At 41.0% G+C, this 12,889-nt stretch overlaps 1 protein-coding gene across 2 annotated transcripts in view; it reads right to left on the reverse strand.

Moving 5' to 3' along the window:
• The window catches only part of betaCOP (coatomer subunit beta), a 75,882-nt gene that overhangs the window by 5,014 nt on the left and 57,979 nt on the right, over nucleotides 1-12,889 (reverse strand). For both annotated transcript variants that reach the window (XM_070083373.1, XM_070083372.1), the window contains one exon: nucleotides 3,812-4,096. In XM_070083373.1, coding sequence (XP_069939474.1) covers nucleotides 3,812-4,096 — 285 coding nt within the window. The remainder of the gene's footprint in view (nucleotides 1-3,811; nucleotides 4,097-12,889) is intronic.

Consider the following 12,889-nt stretch of genomic DNA (forward strand, 5'->3'; position numbering starts at 1 on the left):
GCTCTTTGCTGATGACACTGTGCTCTTGGGAGATTCTGAAGAGAAGTTGCAGAGGTTAGTGGATGAATTTGGTAGGGTATGCAAAAGAAGAAAATTAAAAGTGAATACAGGAAAGAGTAAGGTTATGAGGATAACAAAAAGACTAGGTGATGAAAGATTGGATATCAGATTGGAGGGAGAGAGTATGGAGGAGGTGAATGTATTCAGATATTTGGGAGTGGACGTGTCAGCGGATGGGTCTATGAAAGAGGAGGTGAATCATAGAAATGATGAGGGATAAAGGGTGAGCGGTGCACTTAGGAGTCTGTGGAGACAAAGAACTTTGTCCTTGAAGGCAAAGAGGGGAATGTATGAGAGCATAGTTTTACCAACGCTCTTATATGGGTGTGAAGCATGGGTGATGAATGTTGCAGCGAGGAGAAGGCTGGAGGCAGTGGAGATGTCATGTCTGAGGGCAATGTGTGGTGTGAATATAATGCAGAGAATTCGTAGTTTGGAAGTTAGGAGGAGGTGCAGGATTGCCAAAACTGTTGTCCAGAGGGCTGAGGAAGGGTTGTTGAGGTGGTTCGGACATGTAGAGAGAATGAAGCAAAACAGAATGACTTCAAAAGTGTATCAGTCTGTAGTGGAAGGAAGGCGGGGTAGGGGTCGGCCTAGGAAAGGTTGGAGGGAGGGGGTAAAGGAAGTTTTGTGTGCGAGGGGCTTGGACTTCCAGCAGGCATGCATGAGCGTATTTGAAAGGAGTGAATGGAGACAAATGGTTTTTAATACTTGACGTGCTGTTGGAGTGTGAGCAAAGTAACATTTATGAAGGGGTTCAGGGAAACCGGCAGGCCGGACCTGAGTCCTGGAGATGGTAAGTACAGTGGCTGCACTCTGAAGGAGGGGTGTTAATGTTGCAGTTTAAAAACTGTAGTGTAAAGCACCCTTCTGGCAAGACAGTGATGGAGTGAATGATGGTGAAAGTTTTTCTTTTTCGGGCCACCCTGCCTTGGTGGGAATCGGCCAGTGTGTTAATAAAAAAAAAAAAATACTTCTAAACTGTTGTATTCTACGCACCTCTGCAAAAACAGTGATTATGTGTGAGTGAGGTGAAAGTGTTGAATGAAGATGAAAGTATTTTCTTTTTGGAGATTTTCTTTCTCTTTGGGTCACCCTGCCTCGGTGGGAGACGGCCGACTAGTTGGAAAAAAAAAAAATTCAGGGAAACCGGTTATTTTATATAACCGGACATGAGTCCTGAAAATGGGAAGTACAATGCCTGCACTCTCAAGGAGAGGTTTGGTATATTGGCAGTTTGGAGGGAAATATTGTGTATTTTTATACGTATATACTTCTAAACTGTCGTATTCTGGGCACCTCTGCAAAAACAGTGATTATGTATGAGTGAGGTGAAAGTGCTGAACAATGATGAAAGTATTTTCTTTTTGGGGATTTTCTTTCTTTTTGGGTCACCCTGCCTCGGTGGGAGACAGCCGACTTGTTGAAAAAAAAAAAAAAAAAAAAACCATGCAAGATTTCAGGTACGTCTTGCTACTTACACTTAGGTCACACTACACATACATGTACAAGCATATATATACACACCTCTCTGGGTTTTCTTCTATTTTCTTACTAGTTCTTGTTTATTTCCTCTTATCTGCATGGGGAAGTGGAACAGAATCCTTCCTCTGTAAGCCATGCACGTTGCAAAAGGTGATTAAAATGCTGGGAGCAAGGGGCTAGTAACTCCTCCTCCTGTATAAATTACTAAATTTAAAAAGAGAAACTTGCATTTTTCTTTTTTTGGCCACCCTGCCTCAGTGAGATACGGCCAGTTTGTTGAAAGTAGTAGTAGTTTACTTTGTATACCAGGTAAGTGTATGGTAGGGTTATTATTGAAATAATCAGAGGAAAGACAGAGAGCAGGATTGCGGATGAGTAAGGAGGCTTTAGACTAAATAGGGGATGTGTAGATCAAGAGTTTACATTGAAGCATATACGTGAACAGTATTCAGGTAAAGGCAGGTAAGTTTTCATTGCATTTATAGATTTAGAAAAGGCAAATGATGGAGTGGAGAAGTTGCAAGTGTATAGAATAGGTAGTAAGTTACTAAATGCTGTAAAGAGCTTTTAAGAGGATAGTGAGGCTCTGGTTAGGGTGTGTGGGAGAGAGGGAGACTACTTCCCAGTAAAAGTAAGTCTTAGATAGGTATGTGTAATGCCACCATGGTTGTTTAACATTTATAGATGGGACTATAAAAGAAGTAAATGATAGGGTGTTGGGGAGTGGTGGGAATAAATTATGGGATATCAAATACAAACTGGGAGTTGACACAGTTACTTTTTGCTGATGATACTGTGCCTTTGGAGGGACTCTAATGCAAAGTTGCAAAGGTTAGTGGATGAGTTTGGGAGGGTATGTAAAGGTAGAAAGTTGAAAGTGAACATAGATAAGAGTAAGGTGATGAGGATATCAAACTATTTAGATAAAGAAAAATTGGATATCACATTGGAAGGAGGGAGTATGAACAAAGTGAATGTTTTCAGATATTTGGGAGTTGACTTGTCAGCAGATGGGTTAATGAAGGATAAGGTTAACCACAGAAATGATGAAAGAAAAAGGGCGAGTGGTGCGTCAAGGCATTTGTGGAGACAAAAAAAAAAAAAGACATTATCCATGGAGGCAAAGGGAATGTATGAGAGTATAGTGGCACCAATACTTATATGGATGTGACGCATGAGTTGTAAATGCTGCAGTGAGGAGGCAGCTGGAGGCAGTGGAGATGTTCTGTCTAAGGGCAATGTGTGACATAAATATTATGCAGAGAATTTGGAGTGTGGAAATTAGGAGGAGGTGTGGAGTTACGAAAAGTATTAGTCAGAAGGCTGAAGAGGAGCTGTTGAGGTGGTTTGGTCATTTAGAGAGAATGGAACAAAGTAAAATGACTTGGAGAGTATATAAATCTGTAGGGAAAGGAAGGCAGGGTAGGGGTTGTTCCCAAAAAGGTTAGAGGGGGTAAAAGAGGTTTTGTGGGCGAGAGGCTTGGACTTCCAGCAAGCGAGCCCGAGCGTGTTAGATAGGTGTGAATGGAGATGAATATGTTTTAGGACCTGATGAGCTGTTGGAATGTGAGCAGGGTAATATTTTGTGAAGGGATTCAGGGAAACCGGTTAGCCGGACTCGAGTCCTGGAAATGGGACGTACAATGCCTTCACTTTAAAGGTGGTGTTTGGGATATTGGCAATTTGTAGGGGCATCTAAACTGTCATATGTGAGCACCTCTGCAAAAACAGTGATTATGTATGAGTGATGGGGAAAGTGTTGAATGATGAAAGTTTTTTTTCCTTTCTTTTTGGGTCGCCCTGTCAGCATAGTTGCTGATCCCCTACATGTGTTGTATAGCTTATCTGAGTATCATAGTTAGTACCATCCATATGCCTCAGTGGGAACAGCCAGTGTTAAAAAAAAAAAAATTACCTTTCAAATACAAAGAACAAATGGTGTTGTGACAAGGTTTACGTACTCAAAAAATAAGAGTGCGTTGCAAATCTGAACCTAAGACTTGCTGTTGTACGAGCCTAACTGGAACATTAAAGTTAACATAAAATGTAAAATGAATCAATGAATAATGTAAATTTACAGAGCCTGTCACAATGACAGGGATGTATCAAGGCATGATTTATCCTGTTTGGTAGAAAAAGTGGCATATAGAATAAATTTTGCTCACTTTTAAAAGAAAAGCAAACACTTGAACTAATAGAAATAGAAATAAAAAGATTAAAATAAATATAAAAATCACTTAAAGGCTAACTAAAATTTTTTTTTTACCTTGCTCAATTTACTTGTGCTCAGATCAATGCCTTCCTTTTTGCCACCACTGACAGCCATAGACATGGACAGGTCAAACATATCATCAGTAGACGAGGGATCGCTGCCTTTTGTCAAATGTGTGAACGCAATGTGGTCATCCACATGCTCAATAACTTTACTGGCTTTGCGATCCCGCCTCAGTGCTTCTTCTTCTTCAGCCTTTGCTGTCAGCATATGGGATAATGCCGAACGGCACTGCTCCGTGAATACAGATGCCAAACTTGGGGTACGTTCTGACACAACCTGTGAAAATGTGTGCATTCATGTAATAATTCACAAGAGGCTCGAAGGCTAATTAAATGCTACTGGTAGACGAAAAATATTTACGGCGACATTAAAATTAAAATTTTTAAAATAAAAATCGATACACATGCTAAAAGAGTTCTACCATAAATATGAAAAAAAAAAATTCAAAACTCTACCCTCACAGCCTAACTTAACCCTTTGACTGTTTTGGTCGTATATGTATGTCTTACGAGCCACCATGTTTGACATATATACATATATACTCAAAAATTCTAGTGGCTTCAAATCAAGCAGGAGAAAGCTGGTAGGCTCACATGTGAGAGAATGGGTCTGTGTGATCAAAGTGCACCATATAAAAAAAATTCTGTAGCACGCAGTGCATAATGAGAAAAAAAAAAACCTCTGACCATGTTTTTGGATTAAAACGCCAACTTTCTTGGTGTATTTTCGTATAGTATTTATGGTTGTATTCTCGTTTTCTTAGTCTCATTTGATAGAATGGAAAACACATTATAGAAACAGAGGTGATATTGATTGGTTTTACTATGAAAAGAACCTTGAAATGGAGCTCAAAGTAGGGGAAATGTTTGATTTTTGCTGATGTTCAAAAGTAAACAAATGATGTCATTGTCCAATAAATGTCCAACTAGCCATTCTAATATGCAGTCATGAATGGGTTGATGTTATTTATACAATTATTACAATATTGCAGTAGTCTGCATAACAGTAAATCTTCTATTTTTTGTTTGAATAAAAATTCAAAATAGAAAGCAAGAGTAATATCAGAGGGGTCTGGAGACGTAACTGATGAACAAAGAAAATGTTATTTTAGAGCCAGGAATGTCTGCATTGTTCATTCTGGACCCTATTTCGAAACTGTCATATTTTTTTAATTTTCATGAAATTGGCCAAATTGCAAATTTCTGACTATGTTATTGGGTAGTTGAAATCGGTATATGGGCAGTTTCTTGTACTCAGTTGATAGAACAAATGGAGTTCTAAAGAAATAGCTATGAGTTTGGTCGACTGGAACAATGGAATCAGCCGAAAATAGGGCTCAAAGTGGGCGAAATCACCGATTCACAAATATCGCCAAGGCCGCTAACTTCATGAGAGAGTAATTCTGTAAGTTTTCCATCAAATTTCGTTCTTTTGGTGTCATTACCATCGGGAAAAAGATTCTCTATCATTTCATAAGAATTTTTTTTTTTTTTTTCAAAATTTTTTTCGACACCTCAGGATTTGGGGTTGCGACAGCCAAAGGGTTAAGGCCAAACTTATAAGAGGATTATCAGTAGGTAGCAGACTGGATACTGCTGTTTGCAGCTAAAAAAACACTGAAATTCCCTCTTGAAGTTAATAGCTTGATACATATATAAGTGACATTTCCTAAATTTTCTGTAATTATTCAAAATGAAAACAAAGCTGCAAATGCAGTAACAGTCTGTTATAAAAGCGTCAAGCAAAATACACTAGTACGGTGAACTCTTGGTTATCAGCCACTCTGGATATCGGCCAACTCGGTTATCGTCTGTTTTTTGGACTGAAATTTTATTCTGGTTATCAGCCATACTGGACGCGTCCACCTGCCCACCAGCCAGCCTCTCGCGCATCTAAGTCAGTCTGGCTGTGTCTCTGGGAGAGTGAGGAAGCCTACACTCATTCATCCTAACATTTCTCTTTAATCCATTGTTTTTTATGGTTATTAACTGACTGCAACTGCGAAATAAGCAACCATGGGCCCCAAAAAAGTTCCTAGTAAAGTTCCTTTGGTAAAGAAAGTGAGAAACATGATGGAATTTAAGAAAGAAGTTGAAAAGTATGAGAGTGGTGTTCGAGTGCTAGAACTTGCCAGGATGTATGGGAAATCCAAATGAACTATCACCTCCATCCTGGCAAAGAAAGTAAAAATCAAGGAAGCTAATGTTGGAAAAGCGAGTTTAGCAGGGAGGCAGGGAGTGTAGCAGGGAGGCAGGACCCCAATGGAAATACAGTGGAACCCCGAATATGGGCCGTAATCAGTTCCAGAAGGTTGGCCTAAATTTGAAGCAATATTTCCCATAAGAATTAATGTAATTACAATTGGTAACTTATGAGAGGTTTTTACAAAGCACTTGAATTGTTGTAGGAAGAGCAGAGTATATGGAGAGTAAAAGAAAGGTGAAGGAAGTGGTGAGAGAGTGCAAAAGCAGAGCAGATCAAAGAGTGGGAGAGGCACTGGCAAGAAATATTGCTGAAAATAAGAACAAATTTTGGAGTGAGAAAAACAAGTTAAGACAGCCTAGGGAACGAATGGATTTGTCAGTTAAAAACAGAGTAGGGAAGTTAGTAGATGGGGAGCTGGAGGTGTTGGGTAGATGGCGGGAATATTTTCGATGAAGAAAGGGAGGCAGTAATTTCATGCACTGGTTAGGGAGGTATAACATTTTTGGAGTGAAGAAGAGCAGGATGTGAGTGTGGGGAAGTTGCGTGAGGCATTATGTAGAATGAAAGGAGGTAAAGCAGCAGGAACTGATGGGATCATGACAGAAATGTTAAAAGCGGGAGGATATTGTGTTGGAGTGGAGGGTACCTAGGTGGAAAGGTACCTAAAGATTGGTAGAGAGCATGTATAGTTCCTTTACATAAAGGGAAGGGGGACAAAAGAGATTGTAAAAATTATAGGGGAATAAGTTTACTGAGTTCTTCATGGGGAAGTGGAACAGAATTCTTCCTGCATAAGCCATGCACGTCGTAAGAGGCGACTGAAATGTCGGGAGCAAGGGGCTAGTAACCCCCTCTGTATATATTACTAAATTTAAAAAGAGAAACTTTCGTTTTTCCTTTAAGGCCACCCCACCTCAGAAGGATACGGCTGGTGTGTTGAAAGTAGTAGTTTACTGAGTTCTTCATGGGGAAGTGGAACAGAATTCTTCCTGCATAAGCCATGCACGTCGTAAGAGGCGACTGAAATGCTGGGAGCAAGGGGCTAGTAACCCCTTCTCCTGTATATATTACTAAATGTAAAAGGAGAAACTTTTGTTTTTCCTTTTGGGCCACCCCGCCTCGGTGTGTTGAAAGAAAAAGTTTACCGAGTATACCAGGTAAAGTGTACGTAGGATTATTATTGAAAGAATTAGAGGTAAGACATAGTAAGATTGCAGATGAGCATGGAGATTTTAGTGTGTTTACATTGAAGCATATATGTGAACAATATTTAGATAAAGGTAGGGTATTTTCATTGCATTTATGGGTTTAGAAAAGGCATATGATAGAGTGGATAGGGGAGCAATGTGGCAGATGCTGCAAGTGTATGGAATAGGTAGTAAGTTGCTAAATGCTGTAAAGAATTTTTATAAAGATAGTGAGGCTCAGGTTAGGGTGTGTAGAAGAGAGGGAGACTACTTCCCAGTAAAAGTAGGTCTTAGAAAGGGATGTGTAGTGTCGCCATGGTTGTTTAATATATTTATAGACGGGGTTGTAAAAGAAGTAAATGCTAGGGTGTTGGGGAGCGGAGTGGGATAAAAATTATGGGGAATCAAGTACAAAATGAGAGTTAACATAGTTACTTTTTGTTGATGATACTGTGCTTATAGGAGATTCTAAAGAAAAGTTGCAAAGGTTAGTAGATGAGTTTGGGAGGGTGTTTAACAGTAGAAAGTTGAAAGTGAACATAGATATGAGCAAAGTGATGAGGGTATCAAATGATTTAGATAAAGAAAAACTGGATATCACATTGGAGAGAGAGTATGGAAGAAGTGAATGTTTTCAGATATTTGGCAGTTGACTTGTTAGCAGATGGGCTTATGAAGGATGAGATAACCATAGAATTGATGGAGGAAAAAAAGGTGAGTGGTGCACTGAGGTATCTGTGGAGACAAAAAACGTTATCTATGGAGGCAAAGAAGGGAATGTATGAAAGTACAGTGGACCCCCGGTTAACGATATTTTTTCACTCCAGAAGTATGTTCAGGTGCCAGTACTGACCGAATTTGTTCCCATAAGGAATATTGTGAAGTAGATTAGTCCATTTCAGACCCCCAAACATACACATACAAACACACTTACATTAATACACTTACATAATTGGTCGCATTCGGAGGTGATCGTTATGTGGGGGTCCACTGTATAGTGGTACCAACACTCTTACATGGATGTGAAGCTTGGGTTGTAAATGATGCAGCAAGGAGGTGGCTGGAGACAGTGGATATGCCCTGTCTAAGGGCAATGTGTGGTGTAAATATTATGCAGAGAATTCGGAGTATGGAAATTACTAGAGGTGGAGTTACTAAAACTATTAGTCAGAGGGCTGAAGAAGGGTTGTTGAGGTTGTTTGGTCATTTAGAGAGAATGGATCAAAGTAGAATGACTTGGAGAGCATATAAATCTGTAAGGAAAGGAAGGAGGGGTAGGGGTCGTCCTCGAAAAGGTTGGAGGGAGGGGGTAGAGGAGGTTTTGTGGGTGAGGGGCCTGGACTTCCAGCAAGCGTGTGTGAGCGTATTAGGCAGTAGTAAATGGAGATGAATGGTTCTTGGGACTTGACGAGCTGTTGGAGTGTGAGCAGGGTAACATTTAGTGAAGGGATTCAGGGAAAAATGTGTGGTGTAAATATTATGCAGAAAATTTGGAGTGTGGAAATTAGGAGAAGATGTGGAGTTAATTAAAGTATTAGTCGGAGGGCTGAAGAGGGGATGTTGAGGTGGTTTGGTCATTTAGAGAGAATGGATCAAAGTAGAATGACATGGAGAGCGTATAAATCTGTAGGGAAAGGAAGGCGGGGGAGGGGGTCGTCCTTGAAAAGGTTGGAGGGAGGGGGTAAAGGAGGTTTTGTGGGCGAGGGGCTTGGACTTCCAGCAAGCATGCGCGAGCGTGTTATATAGGAGTGAATGGAGACGAATGGTATTTGGGACCTGACATCTGTTGGAGTGTGAGCAGGGTAATATTTAGTGAAGGGATTCAGGGAAACTGGTTATTTTTATATAGCCGGACTTGAGTCCTGGAAATGGGAAGTACAATGCCTGCACTCTAAAGGAGGGGTTCGGGATATTAGCAGTTTGGAGGTATATGTTGTGTATCTTTATAGGTACAGTGGACCCCCGGTTCGTGAAGTTATCGGTATCCGATAAATCTGGTATCCGAAGCATTATAATACGAAAAGAACTTCAACTGAATTTTATTGACTTAAGACTCAGGGAGATTGATACCAGTCAGTCCATCTATCATCATTCTATCATGCAGGAGGAGCCACATGTCTATGGTGCATCCAACAAAATAAGCACACTCTTGGATGTCACTACCGCCCGGCTCCGGCTGGGCTACAAGAATCTTTGGCAGGTTAAATCACCACCACCAGATGTAGACCAAACGAAATGTAAACTTTGCCAGATGGACTATTGTCACACCCTGCGTCATTATCTACTGGAGTGCGATAAAATTAATGAATTTAGAAACAACTCACTCAGAAGTGTTCAAGAAATGGCAAAGTATTTTTTCCACAGTGGTATATTACAAACCATTCTGGAGAAATACCCTGACTTTGCTAGCTGTAAATAAAGCATTACCACGTGTGTGTGTGTGTGTGTGTGTGTGTGTGTGTGTGTGTGTGTGTGTGTGTGTGTGTGTGTGTGTGTGTGTGTGTGTGTGTGTGTGTGTGTATGAGCGTGTATGAGCGTGTATGAACGTGTGTGAGCGTGTATGAGTGTGTATGAGTGTGTATGAGTGTGTGTTTGTGTGTGTGTGTCTGTGTGTGTATGCGTGTGTGTGTGTGCGTGTGTGTGTGTGTGTGTATGAGTGTGTGTGTGTGTGTGTGTGTGTGTGAGTGTGAGCATGAGTGTGAGCATGAGTGTGAGCGTGAGTGTGAGTGTGTGAGCGTGAGTGTGAGAGTGTGAGTGTGTGAGCGTGAGTGTGTGAGCATGAGTGTGTGAGCATGAGTGTGTGAGTGTGTGTGTGAGTATGAGTGTATGAGTGTGTGTGTATGAGTGTGTACTCACCTAGTTGTACTCACATAGTTGAGGGTGCAGGGGTCGAGTCCAAGCTCCTGGCCCCGCCTCTTCACTGGTCGCTATTAGGTCACTCTCCCTGAACCATGAGCTTTATCGTACGTGTTTATGTGTGTGAGTGTGTGTGTGTGTGTGTGTGTGTGTGTGTGTGTGTGTGTGTGTGTGTGTGTGTGTGTGTGTGTGTGTGTGTGTGTGTGTGAGAGAGACTCAACAATCAATATTTGCACCAATAACTCATTACAGTTGTCCCATGGGGAAGGGGAATTCCCTATTACACTAAAATTTGTTCATGTTTTACCATGTATAAACGTAATAACTATTCTTACGGGATTATTCCCTTTGTAACTTCTGAGTTATTACCTTTGTACCTAGTTCAGCTATCAAAAATTTTCCCCGTCCCGACCATTATGTACCCCCTCTGTAATTAAATACCTTTGAACTTTTTCATGATTGTGACAGACCACCTGGAGTTCAACTTGTAACTTGCTCAGCTATCAAAATTTGAGTCCAGTCCCGACCAATTTTGTACTCTGTAATCTTTCAATACAGGTGGGGTTTTGTATAATAAAATATTAAACTAACGGGATTATATTGCAAAAAAAATTTTCCTGGGTTTCCCCTTACAAAAACCCCCATGCAAATTTTTACGACGGTCCACGTGGGACTGAATTTTGCCAGGTTTACAAGCCAGCCAGTGTGCCGGGGTCTAAGGATACATTCGCCATTATATTTCACTGTTTTTGGTGCTTGTTTCCCAAAAAAAGTCACCATGGGCCCCAAGAAAGCTTCTAGTCCCAAACCCCATCAAACCAAAGGGGCCAAAGACAAATTTTTTTTTTATTATCACACCGCCGATTCCCACCAAGGCAGGGGGGGCCCCTAAAAAAAAAAAAATTTCACCATCATTCACCCCATAAATTCTTCCAAAAAGGGTGCTTTACACAAACAGTTTTAAACTGCAACATTAACCCCTTTTCCCTTTCCAGAGTGCAGGCACGGGTTTTCCCCATCCCAGGACTCAAGCCCCACCTGCTGTTTCTGAACCCCTTCATAAATGTTACTTTGCTCACACTCCAACAGCACGCCAAGCTTTAAAAAACCATTTGTCTCCATTCACTCCTATCAAACACGCCACGCATGCCTGCTGGAAGTCCGCCCCACACAAAACCCCCTTTTTCCCCTCCCCCAAACCCCTTCCTGGGCCCCAATTTTTACCCCCGCCTTCCTTCCACTAAGGGGACTGATACATTTTAAAGGGTCATTTTTTTTTCGCCCCACTTTCTACATGTCCAACCACCTCAAAAACCCCTTTCCCCTCAGCCCTCTGGACAACGGGTTTTGGTAATCCCGACCTCCTCCTAACTTCCAAACTACGAATTTTTGCATTATACCACACCAAAATTCCCCAGACAGAAAACATCTCCACTCCCTTCCAGCCTTCCCTCGCTGCAACATTATCACCCACGCCACCCCCATATAAGAGCGTTGGAAAACTATACTTAAAATTTTCCCCCTTTTTGTAATGGAAAAAATTTCTTTGTCTCCACAGACCCTTAAGTGCACCACTCACTCTTTTCCTCATAAACCCAAAGGATTCACCTACTTTCATGGGACCCATCCGGACACGCCCAAATTCCCAAAATCTGAAAAATCCCTCCCCTCCTCTCTTCCTCCAATCTGATATTCAATTTTTTCATCACCTAATTTTTTGTTATCCTCTAACCTTACTTTTCCCGGGTATTCCCCTTTTTAAATTTTTTTCTTTTTTTTTAAAAACCCTCCCAAAATTTCCCATCCACCAATCTTTTAACTTCTCTTCAGAATCTCCCAAGAGCACAGTGTCATCAGCAAAGAGAGCGGGACAACCCCCATTTTGTGTGTGTTTTTTTTTATTTTTAACTCCACCCCTTTTTACAAGACCCCCCAATTTACTTCTTTTTAAAACCCCCATCTATAAATATATTAAACAACCAGGGTGACATCAAAATCCCTTTTAAAGGCCATTTAGGGGAAAAATTTCCTTTTCCTACATACTCAACTTTTTTTCACTACCCTCTGAAAACTTTCACTGCTTTGCAACCTACCCCTAAAACCCCAAACCCCCCTGCAACATCTGCCACATTGCCCCCCATCCCCCCTTTGTCATACGCCTTTTCCAAATTAAAAATGCCACAAAGCCCTTTTTTAGCCTTACCCAAATATTTCCCAATTTATATTTTACTGTAAACACCTTCCCACACCCCCCTTCCCTTTTCCTAAAGCCCCTTGTTCATCGGGGATCCTATTCCCTTTACTTTTTAATTTTTAAATTTAAAACCCCCACCATACACTTTACCAGGTACACTCAACAGATTTATCCCCTAAAATTTTTTGCACCTTTTTTATCCCCTTTCCCTTTTATAAAAAGGGAAACCCATGCATGCTCTCTGCCAACCCCGGGTCCCTTTACCCTTTCCCCAACATTTATTAAATAATTGAAACCAAATCCACCCCAAAACTTTTCCCCCCACCTGTTTTTAACTTTTATCTTTATCCCATCAACCCCGGGCTGCCTTCCCCCTTTCATTTTACCTACTGCCCCCTAATTTCCCCCACACTACAACTGGCTCTTTCCTAAATTCCTACAAGAGGGTTTTCCTCCGGGCCCAAACCCCTAAATCCTTTTTCCCCATCTTCATCAAATTTAAAAATTTCCCTAAAAAATATTCCTTCCATCTTCCCAAATTTAACTCCCATTTAATAACTCTCCTCTCCTATTTTTAACTGACAAATCCATTTGTTCTCTAGGCTTTCTTAACTTGTTAATCTCACT

Source organism: Cherax quadricarinatus, chromosome 9, assembly GCF_038502225.1.
Source record: "Cherax quadricarinatus isolate ZL_2023a chromosome 9, ASM3850222v1, whole genome shotgun sequence".
NCBI lineage: Eukaryota > Metazoa > Arthropoda > Malacostraca > Decapoda > Parastacidae > Cherax > Cherax quadricarinatus.